Source organism: Ranitomeya imitator, chromosome 5 (genome assembly GCF_032444005.1).
Source record: "Ranitomeya imitator isolate aRanImi1 chromosome 5, aRanImi1.pri, whole genome shotgun sequence".
Classification (NCBI taxonomy): Eukaryota; Metazoa; Chordata; class Amphibia; order Anura; family Dendrobatidae; genus Ranitomeya; species Ranitomeya imitator.
The window spans coordinates 149098630-149120426 of NC_091286.1; the positions used below are offsets into that span (position 1 = coordinate 149098630).

At 44.9% G+C, this 21797-nt stretch overlaps 1 protein-coding gene across 1 annotated transcript in view; it reads left to right on the forward strand.

Moving 5' to 3' along the window:
* TMEM87B (transmembrane protein 87B) overlaps nucleotides 1-21797 on the forward strand; it is a 58335-nt gene that overhangs the window by 2942 nt on the left and 33596 nt on the right. The window contains exons 2-6 of the mRNA XM_069769215.1: nucleotides 7651-7720; nucleotides 10615-10706; nucleotides 12118-12216; nucleotides 13243-13278; nucleotides 14559-14582. Of these exons, the coding sequence (XP_069625316.1) occupies nucleotides 7651-7720; nucleotides 10615-10706; nucleotides 12118-12216; nucleotides 13243-13278; nucleotides 14559-14582 (321 nt within the window). The remainder of the gene's footprint in view (nucleotides 1-7650; nucleotides 7721-10614; nucleotides 10707-12117; nucleotides 12217-13242; nucleotides 13279-14558; nucleotides 14583-21797) is intronic.

Sequence of the window (21797 nt, forward strand, 5' to 3'; positions counted from 1 at the left end):
ACTGGCCATCATACTGGTTATAGGACCTGTCACACTGGCCATCATACTGGTTATAGGACCTGTCATACTGGCCATCATACTGGTTATAGGACCTGTCACACTGGCCATCATACTGGTTATAGGACCGGTCACACTGGCCATCATACTGGTTATAGGACCTGTCATACTGGCCATCATACTGGTTATAGGACCTGTCACACTGGCCATCATACTGGTTATAGGACCTGTCACACTGGCCATCATACTGGTTATAGGACCTGTCACACTGGCCATCATACTGGTTATAGGACCTGTCACACTGGCCATCATACTGGTTATAGGACCTGTCACACTGGCCATCATACTGGTTATAGGACCTGTCACACTGGCCATCATACTGGTTATAGGACCTGTCACACTGGCCATCATACTGGTTATAGGACCTGTCACACTGGCCATCATACTGGTTATAGGACCGGTCACACTGGCCATCATACTGGTTATAGGACCTGTCATTCTGGCCATCATACTGGTTATATGACCTGTCACACTGGCCATCATACTGGTTATAGGACCTGTCACACTGGCCATCATACTGGTTATAGGACCTGTCATTCTGGCCATCATACTGGTTATATGACCTGTCATACTGGCCATCATACTGGTTATAGGACCTGTCACACTGGCCATCATACTGGTTATAGGACCTGTCACTCTGGCCATCATACTGGTTATAGGACCTGTCACACTGGCCATCATACTGGTTATAGGACCTGTCACACTGGCCATCATACTGGTTATAGGACCTGTCACACTGGTCATCATACTGGTTATAGGACCTGTCATTCTGGCCATCATACTGGTTATATGACCTGTCACACTGGCCATCATACTGGTTATAGGACCTGTCACACTGGCCATCATACTGGTTATAGGACCTGTCACACTGGCCATCATACTGGTTATAGGACCTGTCACTCTGGCCATCATACTGGTTATAGGACCTGTCATTCTGGCCATCATACTGGTTATAGGACCTGTCAAACTGGCCACCAGGACTAACAGATCCTTGGGTGAATTGATCTTTTTAGCCTGACAGGTGTGATTTGCTGAGACTTGTAGTCCAATATTGTAGACACAGCTCTTCTTGGTGTTCCTTTTGCAATCTCTGACATTTCTGCTGTGTGCTTCTTTCCCTTCCATGGCCGGGGTGTTCTTATTTTCCGTCACCTTTCTGGCTGGTTGTGGATTCAGTACATACTTTCTGCACTGTTTCTGCGTCACAATTCTTGTGTTTCCTGAGGATTTGGGCAGGCTACAGTGCTTTCCGCAGAGTCCGGACATGCTGCGGGTATTAATATCTGCTGCTCAGTTTGTGTTTGGGAAATTTCTGCAAGGTGTAGAGAAGATGCTTAGTATCTCAGGGACTTACCTGGTACTGTATTATGCTGTGTTTTTCTGCATGTAAAATCTGCATCGATATGTGTAGCCAGTATAGTTGCCTCCTGTTGACAGCGCCCCCTGCAGGTCTGGCCTGATCCGTCTTGCAGGCGTTTCCTTGATCCTAGAAATTTCCAATATTGCTATGTTATTGGTGTGCGTTACCCAGAGACGATGGAGGCTGACCCAAGGTGGGTAACTGGCTGAGAAGCCACAGGGCCAGTAGTCAGTGATCTTGGTGCTCCCCCCGTGTATAGACTGTGGGAACTCCTCTCATTGTTGATTTCTCTCCACACTGTACACAGCTCTGCACCAGGAGGCATCAGGGTCAGCGCACACGATGCACCAGGAGGCATCAGGGTCAGCGCACATGATGTACCAGGAGGCATCAGGGTCAGCGCACATGATGCACCAGGGTCAGCGCACACGATGTACCAGGAGGCATCAGGGTCAGCGCACATGATGTACCAGGAGGCATCAGGGTCAGCGCACATGATGTACCAGGAGGCATCAGGGTCAGCGCACACGATGCACCAGGAGGCATCAGGGTCAGCGCACACGATGCACCAGGAGGCATCAGGGTCAGCGCACACGATGCACCAGGAGGCATCAGGGTCAGCGCACACGATGCACCAGGAGGCATCAGGGTCAGCGCACACGATGCACCAGGAGGCATCAGGGTCAGCGCACACGATGCACCAGGAGGCATCAGGGTCAGCGCACACGATGCACCAGGAGGCATCAGGGTCAGCGCACACGATGCACCAGGAGGCATCAGGGTCAGCGCACACGATGCACCAGGAGGCATCAGGGTCAGCGCACACGATGCACCAGGAGGCATCAGGGTCAGCGCACACGATGCACCAGGAGGCATCAGGGTCAGCGCACACGATGCACCAGGAGGCATCAGGGTCAGCGCACACGATGCACCAGGAGGCATCAGGGTCAGCGCACACGATGCACCAGGAGGCATCAGGGTCAGCGCACACGATGCACCAGGAGGCATCAGGGTCAGCGCACACGATGCACCAGGAGGCATCAGGGTCAGCGCACACGATGCACCAGGAGGCATCAGGGTCAGCGCACACGATGCACCAGGAGGCATCAGGGTCAGCGCTGTTGTGAATTCTGCTCTTGGGCTCCCTCCGGTGGTTATGAGTGGTAGTGCTGCTGTCTTGGATCGCAGCATTTATCAGGTGTATCCATTTTTTGCAATTTGGGCTGGGCTATTTAGTCCTGCTTTATCCTTTAGTCAGTGCCAGTTGTCCATTGTTTTTGGAGGATTCACATCCATACCTGGTCTCTCCTGTTTTGCTGTTCATTTCAACAAAGATAAGTTCTGGCTTTGTTTTTGCTGTCCACCTGCTGTGGACCTTATAGTTCTGTGCATTTTCATGTTTTGTCTTGTCCAGCTTTGTCTGTGAAGGATTTTTTGTAGCCAAGCTGTGTCTCTGGAGATGTAGATATACCCTCCATGTCTTTAGTCAGATGTGGTGATTTGTATTTTCTGTGGTGGATATTTTCTAGTGTTTTAATTCTGACCGCATAGTACTCTGTCCTATTCTTTCTTTTTAGCTAGAATGGCCTCCTATGCTAAATCCTGATTTCATGTCTGCGTATGTTATTTCCCTCTCCTCTCACAGTCAATATTTGTGGGGGGCTGTCTATCCTTTGGGGATTTTCTCTGAGGCAAGATAGGTTTCCTGTTTCTGTCTTTAGGGGAAGTTAGATCTTAGGCTGTGTCGAGGGGTCTAGGGAGTGTCAGGTACCCCCACGGCTACTTCTAGTTGCGCTGCTAAGTTCAGGGTTTGCGGTCAGTACAGGGACCACCTTCTCCAGAGTACGTCTCATGCTGCTCCTAGGCCACCAGATCATAACAAAGCGCACACGATGTACCAGGAGGCATCAGGGTCAGCGCACACGATGTACCAGGAGGCATCAGGGTCAGCGCACACGATGTACCAGGAGGCATCAGGGTCAGCGCACACGATGTACCAGGAGGCATCAGGGTCAGCGCACACGATGTACCAGGAGGCATCAGGGTCAGCGCACACGATGTACCAGGAGGCATCAGGGTCAGCGCACAAGATGTACCAGGAGGCATCAGGGTCAGCGCACACGATGTACCAGGAGGCATCAGGGTCAGCGCACAAGATGCACCAGGAGGCATCAGGGTCAGCGCACACGATGTACCAGGAGGCATCAGGGTCAGCGCACACGATGTACCAGGAGGCATCAGGGTCAGCGCACAAGATGTACCAGGAGGCATCAGGGTCAGCGCACACGATGTACCAGGAGGCATCAGGGTCAGCGCACACGATGCACCAGGAGGCATCAGGGTCAGCGCACACGATGTACCAGGAGGCATCAGGGTCAGCGCACACGATGCACCAGGAGGCATCAGGGTCAGCGCACACGATGTACCAGGAGGCATCAGGGTCAGCGCACACGATGTACCAGGAGGCATCAGGGTCAGCGCACACGATGTACCAGGAGGCATCAGGGTCAGCGCACACGATGTACCAGGAGGCATCAGGGTCAGCGCACACGATGCACCAGGAGGCATCAGGGTCAGCGCACACGATGCACCAGGAGGCATCAGGGTCAGCGCACACGATGTACCAGGAGGCATCAGGGTCAGTGCACATGATGTACCCTGTCTTCTATGCCTCTGTTGACACCACGGCTTTGGTCCCTGCTCCGCACTCCGTCAAGGACTCCTATCTGAATAACTCCGAAATGGCATGTAGACTTTCTACCAGCAAGTGATGGACCACAGTGAGCAAAGAGAGACTTGTAAGAAATTGGGGCCTCCTCTCCAGCCACTGTGCCATCATTAACGAATATGGTAGAAAGGCGAGCCGTCTCTATAACTTCACCTTTGCTCTATCCTGTGATAAGCCATAAACGGAACATGACAGTGAATTTATTGCTTTGTGGAACCACATGTAAACACTTTCTAATGCTCTCTTGTAGTAAAGTTAGATCACTACAAAAGCTCGGCACTGATCTGAGTGTGGGACACCATCTTCCCTAGACACAAGCACCACGAAATCTGAATCAGTGTCTACTGGAATTTATCTTGGAGTAAAGTTATACAACCCTAACAGTTTGGGCTGACCGATTCAATTTAATTGGAATTGGTCAGCAGGTATTACTATGCAAGGCTAGCTTCACACTAGCGTTCGGCAGGGCTGCGGACGAAAGCATTCTTCCTCCATGAAGCCCCGCCCACTGCCACGCCTCTTCCTGCAGCTCCGCCTACTTCTGCATGCGTCCTGCGTACCTATCTTTAACATTGGGTACACAGGCCATGTGGATTAAAAAGCCCAATCACCCTGATTAGACACCCAGAGAACAGCACCAAACCAGGATTTATATTTAAAATATGCTTTTATTACATCATCATAGTAGCAACAAAATAGATAATAAAAATTGTATCATATAAAATCAATAATTCAGTACGTACCACAGGACATATAAGGATAGTAAAATAACGGCAAACCCAATATTACATTACATGCGGTCAAAACGACACATGCAGAGGCATCCGCATACATCCGCATGGCCTTTGTACCCAATGTTAAAGATAGGTACGCAGGATGCATGCAGAAGTAGGCGGAGCTGAAGGAAGTGGTGTGGTAGTGGGCGGGGCTTCACGGAGGAAGGCGGCAGCTGTGAAGCTAGCCTAATCCGAGAGCAGTATAATGTAGAGGCTGAAACCCTGACTCTAGTAGTATGTCGCTTACTAGGCTGTGTTTCTGTTTTCAATAAAATCGGTGTTTTATCAGATGAAGATGATCACTTTGGGACTAGGTCTCAACTGCTTTGTGTAACCCTGCCCCAACCACTGATTAGCAGCTTTCTGTGTACACTGTATGTACACTGTGTGTGGGGGGAGTTATAGAGGACTCTGTATTCTGAGCACTGCTAGAAAACAATGATTGTATCAAAATGACAGAACGCAAACCAGCAAGTAACACATCAGTGGAATCTGTGTCTCAGCCCCTATATCCTGCTGCTCTCATAGTAAACAGCAAACACCTCGTGACAGATTACTGTTAAGTTGTAAAATGTGACACTGGTGCCAAAAGCAGGACTGTAAGGGGCATCCACACTTGGATTACCGCAATTACCGTAATTTTTATTATAAAACTGATTCGTGGGGAAAATTGGGCTGTATCTTATGATTCGAATATACCTTACCGGCTGCGGTGGACCGGGTCCCAGGGTTGCTGCTGGCAGACAGGAGTGGGGAGATGCTGCAGTGACCCTGGGACCCCGCTGCACTGCAGCCGCCATCCCCAGCAAGCAATAAGACACATGGATTATAAGAAGCACCATCATTTTATTCAAGTTTTTTTCCTATTTTTGTCCCCAATATTTGAGATGCATTTTATAATCTGGTGCGTCTTATAAATTGCAAAATACAGTATAGTTCTATATATAAAATATACCTAAACCCATTCCACCGCTCAAAATGATTGCTGGCTTGTGGGATCAGTGGTGAAACTGGAGGAATCGCATGCATAGGTGACTTCACTGATGCCCCATGCATGAAGATCGTACCCCCTGTATGTAACAGAATGTATTCAGACCCCTCTACATTTTTCACTCGTTGTTCCATTGCAGCCATTTGGTAAATTAAAAATAGATACCGTATATACTTGAGTATAAGCCGACCAGAGTATAAGCCGACCCCCTTTGGCCACAAAAAAACTGGGAAAACTTAATGACTCGAGTATAAGCCTTGGGTGGGAAATGCAGCAGCTACCGGTAAATTTCAAAAGTAAAAATAGATACCAATAAAAGTAAAATTAATTGAGACATCAGTAGGTTAAGTGTTTTTGAATATCCATATTGAATCAGGAGCCCCATATAATGCTCCATACAGTTTGATGGGCCCCATTAGATGCTACTTATTAAAATATGCCCCATATAATCCTGCATAAAGGTTAATAATGGCCCCATAAGATGCTCCATAGACACATTTGCCCAATATAATGCTGCACAAATGTTGATTATGGCCCCATAAGATGCTCCATAAAGATATTTGCGCCACGTAGTGCTGCACAAACGTTAATTATGACTCCAAAAGATGCTCCAGACACTTGCCCCATTTGCTGTTGCTACGATAAAAAAAAAAATCACATACTCCCCTCTCGTCGCTCAGGCCCCCGGCACTTTAAATATTTACCTTTCCTCTTTCCGGCCGCTGCTCCGTCTTCAGCGTCTTCTGCACTGATCACGTCACCGCGCCCTCTGACCTGAGCGGCACCCGGAACGAGGAGCAGGTGAATATCGCGCAACACTCCACGTCCCCATTATACTCACCTGCTCCTGGCGCGGTCCCTGCAGGTGCCTGGTTCTCCCGGCGCCGCAGCTTCTTCCTGTACTGAGAGGTCACATGGTACCGCTCATTACAGTAATGAATATGCGGCTCCACCCCTATGGGTGTTGAATTAGAATGCAATAACAAGCGATTAAAAAACTGTATCTGCACAAACGTGGTACCATTAAAAACGACGGCTCGGCACACAAAAAATAACCCCTCACCCGACCCCAGATCACGAAAAATGGAGACGCTACGGGTATCGGAAAATTGTGCAATTTTTTTTTTCTTAGCAAAGTTTGGATGTTTTTTCACCACTTAGATAAAAAAGAACCCAGACATGTGTGGTGTCTATGAACATGTAATAACCTGGAGAATCATAATATCAGGTCAGTTTTAGCATTTAGTGAACCTAGCAAAAAAGCCAAACAAAAAACTAGTGTGGGATTGCACCTTTTTTTGCAATTTCATCGCACTTGGAATTTTTTCCCTTTTTCTGTTACACGACATGCTAAAACCAATGATGTCGTTCAAAAGTACAACTCGTCCCGCAAATAATAAGCCCTCACTTGGCCAAATTGAGGGAAAAATAAAAAAGTTATGGCTCTGGAAATAAGGGGAGCGAAAAACGAAAACGAAAAAAGCTCTGGGGGTGAAGGGGTTAATAAATTTGCAAAAATTTCTGCATTTGTTTTTCCAGTCAAGGTGGAGTGCAGAGTGTACATTAATGTGAAAAAAATGAACTTTTTTGAATTGACCAAATTACTGCAATGAAACAGTGAAAAATGTAAAGGGGTCTGAATACTTTCCGTCCCCACTGTATCTACCACCCTCACCATTTACAGGGCCTATTGGATACAATTTTTATTAACCTATCAAACCGTTTATTGTACTTTCAGGAGGATACGAAGAGCAGTCCAGCTTTATTCCAAAAGATATTGTTCAACCATACGTACATATATATAAAATGTAAGTATCACAGATCCTATGTTCTGCTTGCTTTTCTGATACTGCTGAGTAGCTTCAATGCTGTTATGTGGACAGGCACATACATTATAGGTATGTAAGACTAATGATGGCACTCGGTATTATTGAAAATTGTTTTTTTATTAGACTAATAGTAAACTTTCACCTCCCCCAGAGGGAGGACAGAGACATTGCGCATGTGCTGACCCCACCAATGTTGTGTTCTGCTACATCATACAGCTGCCCCTTTGAGGTGTTGTATAAACCTTTGGATCTAGATCAAATACACAAAGGATTCGTTCAGATTGGATGGGTGGAAAGCCATAAAAATAATTGACAATAGAATAGTCCCTGATAGACCACATGATAAGATGGTGGGGTCCATCGTGGTCATGGTACGGGTTGTATTATAGATATTGCAGAGCACAAATGTGCAAATAAAGGGTTTGTGCCAAGTTAAAACTTGTACAGCATGAGGTTGCCCGCACTCCCCCTCCGATCCATTCTTGGGATTGGTGAGGAGCCATGCTTGTCTGTTCCCTAGAATAACTTACTAGTTGCTGGAGGTCAAATTTTCCCACCGATCCGAAGAACAGGGCTTTGCTGAGCCCCCTTTGAGTGGAGTAGAGGGGGTAGAATGCGCACCAATATTTCATGTATAGCACTAGCTAGCCGAATGCTGTGCTCTCTGCAATTGGTAAGTGTTCCTCTTTCCTACAGATAGGGATAATATTAAAACTTGTCACAAACATTTTAAAGTTTTCAGATCATGAGATTCTCGTTCTTCGGGGCGGCCTATGGGGGGTCTTTGTGCATATTTTCATTTTATTTAGACATGGTTTTATTTAAGAAATGGTGCCTGCGCAGTAGCATCTATTGCGTTCCGATAGATGCTGCTGCGCAGGCTTTGCTGCCTGTGCCATTTTGAAAGAGAAAAATAATTAGGCTTCATCAAGATGCTACTGCCCTGACACCATTTTGGCAGAGAAAAAGAATTAAGCTCCATCAAGGTGGTGCATTTTGTTTTAAAAAAAAATAAAAATAAAATAAAACATTTCTTAAAACTATGTTTAAATAAAGCAAAAATATACATATTATCCACTGTATCATGCTACGGCACAGGCGGCGCCTGCCTGATTGAATTTTTTTGTTTTTCAAACCATATTATTTGCAATAGTTAAAATGGGGGGCAGGTTACTGGGGTATCAGTGACCTGTCAAAAGCCATAAGGATGAATATCTAAGCAGATCACCATATAAATATCCCTCCCACAGGCCGCCCCGAAGCACGAGCTTATCTTTAATTGAAAACTACAAATAAAGATTAAACAAACAACAACCACAAGACAGATTTCATCCAGGTATCATTTTAATCAGGGTATCAGCGCCAACCTGACAGTGTCTGTAGGTTACTCAGCACAATCCTGCTGACAGGTTCACTTTAAAGGGAACCTGTCTTGTAAAAAAAAAAAAAAAAAACCTTTTAACCTGCAGATATGGGATTAATCTGTGCAGTTAATAGCATACTCAACCTTCCGGGAGCCCGCACTGAGAGCCTCTCTGTCGGAAGGAAATTAATTTTATTCCTCCCAACAACCCAGGCTTTCAGTCATAGGGTGTTGGGTAGAGATGAGCAAATTTGCTTGGGTTCCCTCTTATTGAGCAAGCTATAGCGCTTGCCAAATAAGCTGCAGAGGGAACCCGGCCTCCTGGATCGCACCAGCTGAACAGCTACTTTTCATAATTGGCTTAGTGATCGTACTCAAAGAGGGGTAATAAATGGTTGCACATCCAATGGAGTGTTTCAAGTGGGGTACCACAGGCTCTGTCCTGGCCCCAGTGTTGTTCAACATTTTTATAATTGATCTAGATAAAGGAACTGAAGGTAACCTAATGAAATTTGCAGACGATGCAAAGCTAGGATCGGTAGCTAACACTAGAGGAGACCGAGAAAGGATTCAGAAGGATCTACACAAGCTTGAACAATGGGCAGTGACTAATAGGTATTTAACATAGAGAAATGCAAGATTTTACATCTGGGCAAGAAAAACGAAAATTACATCTACAGAATTGGAGGAATAGAACTAAGCAACAGCATGTGTGAAAAAGACTTGGGTGTAATGATAGATCAGACGGCCACTGAATCAACCGTGTGATGCAGCAGCAAAAAAAAGGCAAACACAGTTCTAGGATGTATTAAGAGAAGCATAGAGTCTGGATCATGTGAAGTAATTACCCCCTCTACTCCTCCTTGGTCAGGCCTCATCTGGAATACTGTGTCCATTTCTGTGTCCATTGTTTTTTTAATTTTTTTTATGCAGTCGCCGGATGATGGGACTACTACTGTCCTAACATCGGCTCATGCTGTCACTGTTATATGTGACACCAGACATAGCCAGATGGGAGTAGAAGTCCCATCAGACAATGCCTGGCTACACACACAGACACCCGCAGACAGACCCGCACATATACTCCTCCTACACACTCTTCCCCCTTCCTTTCTGCAGCGTTCTTGGCACACTAATCCCCTGTGGTTTAGCTATGGGTTTGACTGACTCAATGTAAGTCAATGGGTGCAGAAACGCTGCAGATCTGCAAAAAGAATTGACGTGCTGCGGAAAATAAAACGCTGGGAATCCGTGCGGAATTTCCCACAGCATGTGCACACCAATTTTGGATTCCCATTGATTAAGTTGCCTGAGTACGCTTTGTGGATTTGGTGCAAATCCGCGCAGAAGAAACACTGCGGATCCGCAACAAAATCCGCAATGTGTGCACATAGCCTAATATCGTTTTTTTTCACATGACTTTCCCCCTTTTATTAGTGGCAGGATGTGTTTAGTTTTATTCTGTTATTTTGAAGTTTTATTTTAACAATTCTTCACTTTACTTTAACAGTGGTTAAAATAAATTGTACTAGTCCTATGAAGATTACCGTGCAATGGTACCTGAAACATCATAAGTGTTTCAATGAATACACAACCAATGAGGTAAGTGTTATGGCAAGTAATAATAATAATCTTTTTATATAGCGCTAACATATTCCGCAGCGCTTTACAGTTTGCACACATTATCATCACTGTCCCCCTTGGGGCTCACAATCCAAATTCCCTATCAGTATGTCTTTGGAATGGCAAGTAGTGGATGAGACGTTAGTATAAGCAGTACAACATTTATGGCCACGTAAAGGGATTGTCTCAAGAGATGCTCTCGCGGACTCGGGTTGATCATTTTTGTTGAATGGTCAAGAATATATTGACTAATTTCTTCTTGATTTATTGTTTCACAGCAACAAATAGTTTTTTTTTTAAAGGGAATATTAGGGAACATAACAGTTGTAACGGGGTGTCCATATTGTGGACAACCCTTTTTAAGAGGGTCCAACAGTCTTTTACATATTTTCAGTTGGTTGTTCATCAGTATATTTTAGGCATTTGGGTGGAAGTCCACATTTTTGGACAAACCGCACACAAGCATCAGCCGATAGAGCCGTGCCAATTTTGCCCTATCTCGCAGGATCCAAGAGGGATTAAACGACTAACATTTTCAGAACACAATCCCACTGCCTAGTGTGCCCCTTTAAAAGGGTTGTTTACTTTCTCTATATTTTAACAAATTGATTTGGGCCATGATTTTGTGGCACTTACTAATGTATAAGTATTACAGGTTCTCCTGGACTTTTTACTGCAGTCGTCTAAACAGACTACACAGTTTTTCTGTTCTCAAAACAGCCAGTGACCAAGGAGCGTGTGATCACACCTGTCCGTCAGCCTTATCCAATTGAATTGAACATTGCACACATGACACCTGTTTTTCTATTGTAAGAGGCATATGGACAGATCTGGTCTCATGATCATCCAGCACAAGATAAAGAATTTTTAAAAAGGCCTTTTTATTTATTTCTTCTATTATGTACTTTCTGTGAGTCAAAACATTGCTTACAAACAGGCAATTAAATGTTTTACCTCACAGAAAAAATCAGCTGTGATCCCATGCTGTAATGTCTGTGTACGCGTTATCTTCCTCCCCTGCCCAGGAACTGTGGTATGATCTGACTGTTCCTGTACGGTCAGACACGGCCATTACACAGTACACAGCAGGGGCGCATGTATAAGATTATCTCGGCACAGGAACATTTTTTTAAACATCTAATTGTGGAGTTATTTTTATTCCCAGATCTATTGATTAAAATATACGTTGTTCATACAGACCCCATTAACTGGAGGTGTCAGACAGTTTTAGCTAATGACTTTGTAAAATAATCTGATGTGATGGTTGGTAGACATTGGTCAACTGTTACATGGATCCTTTTCCAAAGATGTTCGGCAGAAATTGCCATATTTAGATGTTAGTCTGTCTGTGTATTTTTGTAATTTTGACATTTTAAACTTTATTGTATAGAATTTTAAAGCAATCTCCAAAGTTTTTTCTGAGAAAAATGAAGAAAACTCTGAAACCTTCGCTTGTTCCCCAGATCTGCAAACGTACCCTCTGCAAAATGTAAGTGTTCTGTTCAGTACTGTACCTCTGGGCCTGTGGTGGGGACCTTTTGAGCTCTGTATTTAGCCTTCTCCAAATTCAGGTTCAGCTTTTCCTGTTGAATCTTGATTTTTTGGGGCCAGACTAATCCAGAAAAGCGTTGTTCGCGCTGGTCTTAATGAGGGAGTGGGCTGGAGTCAGAAACTCCTGATTCATAGAGGTGCATGCCTGTCCATCGTCAGCGTCTGATGAGTAGTATGTTCCTCTGTGGTTTACGCCAGAAAACTATCTCCAGTCAGGCGTGTGGAACGTCACAGCTCGTGATGAAATAGACTAGTTGTGGCATCCTGCCACTACCGTGCCCTGCTGCAGTGGCGGAACTGGGAGAAATTAGTGTGTAGATTCCAAAAGTCACAAAATTTAGGCGCAACTCCAAGTATTCTCAGAGAACCGTGGCGTGAAAGCTTTGATGAATCAACACCTTATATATAAATTATTTAAATTGAACCGAAAGGGGAGACTTAATGACACGAGTGTGAGCTGGTAACTCCAAAGCCCTGTCCCTATTTTTGGGTACCAATTTCCGGTCTTATAGTGTTTATGAAAAGTCATACATTTCCTGCAACTTTTGACATCTGTAATGTTGGCTCCTAAAGGAGCTAAAAAACTAGGTGGCGCTTCTAGGTGTCCCTATACTTTTAGGGACAATGATTTTTTTTTTGTACCCTATAAAAGATCTCTTCACCCGTTACACAAACGTTTTGTTCATTAGGTGATCAGCAGCCTGTTTACACGGTAAGATAATTGTGAAACGAGCATTTTTAACACTTGTTCATGACTATCTTGCAGTGTAAATGCCCCTTTCGGATACGCTCCTCTCAAAGCTGTCAATCCATAGGCTAGTGTTCATTTTCCCCACACTAATCTTCCTGAAATATAGACAGTAAAAAGCAGTCTCTTGTGATCCCATTGTATAGGTCACATGTAACAGTTATTCTCATAAGAGATGACCTTATAAAATGACATCTTCTTGTTTCTTTTTAACAGAAAAAGTTTTCAACGTCAGAGGACTTTAAGAAGCAGGTATGATATCTTATTGCCTATAGAATTGTAAAATGAAAAATTGCTGATCAGAACTTAACAAAGCACTTGCTAATGTACTGCTGCTCTGAGAATCCATAATTATTCAGTGATCCATTGTCCTGCACGTTTTAGTGTATGGGCTACTTGTTTACTCGAAAACTCTGCAAATTGGTGGAAAGAGTCAGACCGATGGGGAGAACATGGGGAAAAGTGAATGGCAGGATTTGCAACTCCTTTATGCATACTGTGAAGACTGGCACCACTCCAGCTTTTTTTGTTGTTGTTGCAGAGCTGGAGTGGTGCTACTAATCTAAGTTCCCTCCCCCTAGTCTTGTACTTACCAGCTGCCATCTTCATCTATTATATCAATGCTGCTCCAACCGGTCTTCTGCAGGTGGTGACCTGCCGGATGGCTCCACTGCTGGCTGGGCGATTCGAACGTCACAACCCAATGTAAGTCTTGAGAGTTTGTGACCGTTCCCTCTGACTTCTGGTCAGTCAGAAATTGCATTCACAAGATGCCGGCAGGGGACCCAAGCGGCGACTTTAAGAGCTGAAGACTGTGGCTGCTAAATTTAACGCTACACTGGAGTGGTGCTTTATTGAAGGAGGTCTTGGGGGGGCAAGGAGGCTTTTGAAAAACTTGCTGAAAATGTGAAGTGGAGAACAAGAACACATTTAGTAATGAATTTCCACCAAATCGGGAGTAAGATTTCAATTATTTTTTTTTGTAAAGGAGTTGTTGGTTTGGGCAAAATTGTGTTCTGTGATAAGTCCCCAAACATTGAGCAGATCCTAAGGCAGTGTTCCCCAACTCCAGTCTTCAAGAGCCACCAACAGGTCATATTTTCAGGATTTCCTTAGTATTGCACAGGTGATTGAATGCTTGACTGTATAGGTGATGCAATTATCACCTTTGCAATACTAAGGAAATCCTAAAAACATGACCTGTTGGTGGCTCTTGAGGACCGGAGTTGGGGAACACTGATCTAAGGGTTCATCTGCCAATAAGTGGTTTTTGGACTATTGGGCAGGGAAAGCGCTAGTGCCCTGAGCATTGATTTCATGTTCCTATTACTAGAGAGAACAGTGGTGTTGGGGTGTTACTCTTGACATGTCTGACTTCACCTGAGCTATAGAAGTAGAGGCTTTATGCTGAGATTTCCGTTTGGGTTTTTCTTTTTTATATTGACTAGTAATTAATTTGTTGTGTAATGTAGACCGAATTTAAAGAGTTATTAGTATTTAGCATTATAGGTTTTTCCTCCGTTGTTTTTCAGAAACCTGGCCTCTTGAATTCAAAGGTAAGATGATTTATGTAACTTTCACGCGATAGAGTGGATGCAAGGTATAAACATTAAGGACATTTATAAGATAAAATACACCAAGATTCTGGTGGAACAACACCAAAAAATTGAGTACATGTGGAGCACTTTTCCTTTTGAAATTTTTTAAAGTTTTTTTTTTTCCTCCCCCTGCTTCCAAGAGCCATAATTTTTTTTTTTTCATGTACATAGCTGTGTGAGGGGTTGTGTTTTTGCAGGATGAGTTGAATTTTGAATAACACCGTCCATTTTCTCGTGATGCACTGGAAACTGGAAGAAAGAAATTCATAGTGCAGTGAAATAGTGAAAAGATTTCTCAATTGTTTTTTTTTTTTTTAAATTTATGGTATTCATTATGAGATACATGACCTGGAAATATGATTCTCCGGGTTAGTAGAATTATGGCAAATATAACATGCATTTTTTTAAATTAAAATTATGACAAAGTAATCTGAAATTTGTAAAAAGAAATGAATAAATGATAGCTTGTTGCAATTTTCTTAGAGCCATAACATTTTCAATTTTCATGGTAGATGTGTTATATATATATATATATATATATATTTTTTTTTTTTTTTTTTTCGCTGTTGTGGTAAAAAAAAAAACAATTAAATTCTGACATTTTGATCTATATTTTTTTCCTCGTTACTCCGTTTACCAGTTTGGGTTAATTCATCATATAGTTTGATAGATCGGACTTTTACGGATGCAGCAATACCAAATATATGTATTTTTTTTGTAATTTTTTTTTAGTACTTAATTTTTAATCGGAAGAAAAGAAATGTGATTTAAACTTTTTCAAATTTTCTTGATTCGTTTTTTTTTAATATATCTTTTAAAAAAAAAAAAACTTTTATTGTATTTGTTAGCCCCCTTAGGGGTACGGCATGAACCCACGTTCGTCTGATCACCTTTGCTATATACAGCAATATAATAGTACTGCTGTCTATAGCAAAAAAACACGATCTCCTGTGAACACGAGCCGAGTGGCCTTGATTCATTAAGACTGGCATAATGAAGGTGGCGCTGAGGTAAGATGCACCAAGATTGGCGCCTCTTTAATGAATTTGCTACACATTCCAACTGTCATGTACCACTGCTAGAAATGTACGCCGTGCAGTGGCTGTCGTACATTTCTGTTGTAATTTGCCATTTTTTGTGCTAGGCCTAAGCCCTCACCCTGCCAAGGCTCCACTCATTTTTTCAATAAATTGGCGGGTGTGACATAAAAACTTTGAGTTGTACAAAAATGTAGCAACGTGGCCAGAAAGTTGCTTTATGAATCGGCCTGATCTTTATACATTTCTATATTCTTTTTTAGTCTCATGTCTTAAGGTAATGTTAGCAGAATGACTTGCTTTCCTCTCAGGTGATTCCATAAATATGAGCTACTTCTCGATAGTCTAAAAAGCCTATATTGTGCCTCCTAATAGAGCTATTATGGCATCGCTCATGTTATACCAGGTATTTGCCAATCCCCCCATTCTAAATTGTTTAAAATGAATCCAAATGGGGGCGTGTCCTAGCTGGCCATGTGAGTGGAAGCAGGGAAGAGTGCTCCTGCTGCCATAAGGACAAAAATCCTGCTTTAACCCCGATTTTCGGGTAAACTCACCTAAATCCGGCTGGCTGAAGGTCCGGAGAGTGCAGCGGTGCGGAGCAGCAGGTCCGGAGTCGGCAGCGATGACCAGGAGGCGGCAGAAAGACGCTGGCACCAGCGATGCAGGAGCCGGCCAAGATGGCTCCGATGCTAGGGAGGACGCCGAGAAGGAGAACGCCGCATGTCAGCGGCGCATGGAGGTGGACGCAAAGCTGCAGCAGTATGCCAGAGTGGAGGCTGCTGAGGAGGCAGAACCAGGATCTGGAGCTGGAGCTGACCAGGAGGAGGAAGCAAGCACAGCCGAGCAGCATGAGGTACAGAGGGGGAAGGAGAGAGGCAGCATGGCTGGGGCTAGTGGGGGACCTGGAGGCATATCACAGGGAGAGGAGCCGACTCTTAGAGATGTTATCACACTGATCTCTTCATGTCAGCAATCCCTGAACTCCTTGGCCCAGCAGATGCAGGAAGTTAAAGGGGACACGGCACAGATTAATGCGGCTCTGCAGAAAATGGACAAACGTATAGGAGTGGTGGAGGAGAGGGTGAGCACGGCAGAAGATCACATAGTTAAGCTCCAAAAAGCTGAAAAGAAGTTCGCCCAAGCAATAGCCGAGCTCGCTGCCAAAAATGAGGATCTGGAAAATAGATCCAGAAGAAATAATATACGTATAGTGGGGCTGCCTGAAAAGACTGAGGGGAGAAATCCCACTGAGTTTGTTGAGAACTGGCTGCTGGAGAAGATTGGGAGCACAGTGTTGACAAAAGTCTTTGCTGTTGAACGGGCTCATAGGGTCCCGACGCAACCCCCTGCCCCAGGAGCAAATCCCCGTACCATGCTTGCTAAAATACTGAACTACAGGGACAGAGACATTATCCTTAGAAAGGCTAGAGAGATGGAGGATCTGACGGCTGGAGGTCAGAAAATCGCCATTTATCCGGATTATTCCGCTGCGGTTCAGAAACAGCGGATGAAGTTTACTGGAGTCAAGCGGCGACTGAGGGAGCTGGGAGTGCAGTACTCAGTGATGTTTCCCGCCAAGCTGAGACTGGTGGCTTTTAATAAGACCCACTTTTTCTTGACACCGGAGGACGCTACCCAGTGGCTTGATACTCATGAGAAAAAACTTAAGGGAATGGGCGACTGACATTTTGGCGAGATCCAGTTGGGATTTGTTTTCTCTGTTGATAGAAGAGAGTTCTGCGCTCGTTAGCAATGGTTAAAGAGTTGAGCAACTGTTGGTGGTTTTGCTGGGCCATATTGAAGGAATGGCCGGAGGGGACAGTACCAACTACTAAGTACGGGGGAGGAGGGTTATGCTGGGTACTGTGAACTGGTTTGGTACTTTTTCTATATGTTAATATAAGTTGAAATGTTAAGATACAATAAAGTGAAAGTTGGGGGGGAAATTGTGATTGCTATGGCAGCGGGACGCGAATGGAGAGGGTTAAGTAAGGGAGAGTGTTCGCAGTGGGCAGTGGAGCCCCACTCTTGATGAGAGGAAGAATGCGTTATATTGGGAGGGCTAGGGGGGCAGGTTGGGAGGGGGCAGGGGGGGTGGGAGGGTTGGGGCAGCTCATACTTGGGAAATTGGATACTTTAAGAAATGATGAGCCACATGATGGGAGATTGTATTAAAATATTGAGTTGGAATGTGAGAGGTCTGGCGGATAAAACACGGCGGGCGGCAAGTCTGCAGTATGTCCGAGAACAGAAGGTCTCAATGATATGCCTGCTGGAGACACATTTAGTGCGGGAGAGGGTGAACATATTGAATAGGCGCTGGATACAGAGGGCGTATCATTCTACTTTCTCGACGTATTCTAGGGGTGTGTCTGTGTTAATACCTGCGGGGGTGCAGTATGAGGAGGTAATGGTAAAAGAGGATGTGGATGGTCAGTATGTGGTGGTGAAATGTAAAATGAATGGAGTATTGATGTGTATAGTGGCAATGTATATTCTGCCCCCATACTCAAGTAAGAAGATAAGAGAGGTGCTGGAGAGGGTAGAGCGCTGGGGACCGTTACCATTACTAATTATCGGCGACCTTAATAATATATGTGATGACTTTTGGGATAAGAACAAAAACCCCCAGAATAGGACGGCGGGACATACCACTACGTTTGGGACTTATGTCGGGGAAGTGGGCATGGTTGATTTATGGAGAGTTAGGCATATCGGGGAAAGGGCGTATTCATGCTACTCACCAGCTCATGGTACGCTGTCTAGGATTTATCTGGCACTGGGTAACCGATTACTAGATACGATGGTAAGGGACGTGAGATATTTACCTAGGGCTCTCTCAGACCATAGTCCAGTTGAAGTGGAATTTCGATCAGTGGGGACACGGAACGGGAGCAGAAGGGAGTGGAAAATTCACCCTAATTGGCTACACAGTATAGACTTGGAGAAGATTAAGAAGGAATTGGTGGAATTTTTTGAGATAAATGAGGGTAGCGTAGATGTGCTTACTGTGTGGGAAGCCATGAAAGCGTACTTGAGAGGGCTGTTGTTTAGGGATATTAGCAGGTGTAAGCGGAAATCGAGAGAGGCAGAGAGGCTGGCGATAGATGGGCTGAGGGTGGCTGAAGATGAGATGGTAATAATGAGTACTTTGGAGGCTGGGAGGAGGTTAAAGGCAGCTCAAAGCCAGCTAGAGGCGGTCTTGCTGAGTAAGGCTGAAAGGAAGAGGGAATTCATGAATTTGGCCTATTACCAGGAGGGTGAATCAGTGGGTCATTTGCTGTCGCTGGTGGCATCTGCCCAGAGAAATACTTCCTTTGTTCACTCTTTGGTGACTGGGAGTGGTGTTGCTGTTTCTGAGACTTCAGAGATTTTGGAGACTTTTGCAGATTTTTACGCAGACTTATACTCCTCTCGGGTAGATGGGTCAATGGAGGACACGGTGGCGTTCCTTGAGGAGTTGGAGCTCCCGAGGCTGAGTGACACAGCTAGGGAGGATTTGGAGGCTCCCATTACGGAGGAGGAACTGGGACGGGCATTGCAGTCGATGGCTAATGGGAAGGCGCCTGGTGTAGACGGATTTCCTGCCGAAATTTATAAAAGCTTGGGGGAAGTGTTGATCCCTAAATTGAAGGCGGTCTTGGAAGAGGCTACGAATGGTGGAAGGCTACCGGCATCTATGCGGGAGGCCACAATAGTGGTGATTCCAAAGGAGGGGAAAGACCCGACACAGCCGGATTCATATCGGCCAATTTCTTTGCTTACTATCGACGTTAAACTCCTGGCTAAGGTGTTGGCGATGAGGTTGACAAGTGTTATTTCTGGCCTGATACACTCAGACCAGTCTGGCTTTATGCCTGATAGGTCAACTGCGATTAATTTACGAAGGCTGTATATGAACTTGCAACTCAAAGCCGATAACTGTGGCCAGAGAGTTATTGCATCTTTAGACGCTCACAAGGCGTTCGATAGTGTGGAGTGGGGGTATCTCTGGCAGGTGTTGCGAAGAATGGGGTTTGGACCGCAGTTCATATCATGGATTCAATTAATGTACTCGATGCCGACGGCCAGGGTTAGGGTAAACGGGGAGTTGTCACGGACCATACAATTGGCTAGAGGGACGAGACAGGGGTGTCCGCTTTCCCCCCTTTTGTTTGCTCTGGCGGTGGAACCACTGGCCGCTACGCTTTGACAGTCTGATGAGATGACGGGGTTTAAATATGGGGTGATTGAAGAAAGGGTGGCGTTGTATGCGGATGATATTTTGTTGTTTCTGGCTGACCCGGTTGCATCCTTGGAGGGAGCCATTGGGATTATTGAACGATTCGGATCAGTGTCGGGACTTAGGATAAATTGGAGTAAGTCTATCTTGTTTAAGGTGGACGATGTGGATGGGGAGCCATTGGAGGACGGGCGACTGGAGGTGACGAGTAAATTTAAGTACCTGGGAATATGGGTATCTATGCCGGTCACTGACTATATACATGAGAATCTGACTCCAATCTTGGGTGCCCTCAAGGCAAAAGCGGATGCATGGCTTAAGCTACATTTGTCTGTGGTAGGCAGGGTGAATCTTATCAAAATGATTCTGATGCCGAAAATACTGTATATTCTTCACAATGCGCCGGTTTGGATACCACGTAGGAAATTTAGACAGATCAACTCTCTGTTTAGGAATCTGATTTGGGGGAGGCAGCATCCGCGTATCAAACTGGAGACACTTCAGCGACCCAAGGATGATGGGGGTCTGGCATTGCCTAACCCTGAGTTGTACTTTCTTGCAGCCCAGAGTCAGCATTTAAGGGGCTGGGCGCATGAGGGGTCATCTGGGGCAGTACAGCGGTTGATGGAGGTGGTGACAAAAAGAAGGCCAGTGGTGCAATGTTTGGAGGATGGATCCTTGGAGAGTTTGGGGAAGCTATATCCGACTTTGCTGTTGATACGCAAGCTGTGGAGTAGATTGAGGCACATACGTGGGATCACGGACTTGACTAGATACTCGCCGCTATGGCATAATAACAATCTGAAAGAATTTGAGGCATTGGGGGTACTGATAGAGTGGTTGGGCAAAGGGATTCAGTATGTGTATCAAATAATTGAACAAGGTGAACTGAAATCATTTTCCCAATTGCAGGCGGAATTTGGTCTTGGGTCTGCAGGGGAGTATCAATATTTGCGGATGAGGCATGCCTTTGGAGCTCAGAGTAGGAACGGAGGTATTAGGATTCAAAGGGATATAGTACTGGAGTATGTGCGTAATGATGGGACGACTGGAGGAGTCATATCCATTCTGTACAGGGATCTGTTGCACACTTTTCTATTGGGGTTTCCAATAATGGCAAGAGCTAAATGGGAAAGGGATTTGGGCCCAATAGATAACGAGACTTGGGAGTCAGTGTTGGAATGGATCCCAAGACTGTCGCTGAGTGAACCGTATAGACTGTCACAGCTCTATGTGATACACAGAGTTTATAGGTCTCCGATGGTGCTATATAAGGCAGGATTGCGTAATGACTCTGAATGTCCGAGGTGTAAGTCTACGGATGCAGACATTTTCCATATGATGTGGACATGTCCGAGGTTGGCTGCCTTCTGGGTGGTAGTTTTGAGTCGTATGGAAGGTGCGTATGGATGCACGGTGCCAAGGGATCCAGTTGTCTGTTTGTTGGGATGCGTGGATGAGATTGGAGTGGATAAACACCTAAAGATAGCTATAGCCAGATTGTTGTATATGGCTAGGAAGGTGATAGCTAGAAACTGGATTAGGGAAGAGCCGCCGTCAAGAGGAGAGTTCCTCCAGTATGTGAAACAGGGCCTGACACAAGAAAAAGGGATTTATAAGAAGAAAGGGAAAACTGAAACGTTCAATAAAATGTGGTCTCCATGGATTGCTATGGGATAGTAATGTGAAGTGTGGCTTATACGAATGGTTGAGGGATTAGATACTCTATTGTTTTAATGATGGTAGTAATTAACAAGATGAGCTGCTTTGTGGGGTGGGGGTGGGGGGCTTTGGGATCGAAGGGGGCTGTTTGAAGGGGGAGGGGGGGGGGAAATACTCTATATTGAAAATGTAAATGTAACATGTTAATTGCCTTGTTATTCTTAATAAAAATTTATTTGAATTAAAAAA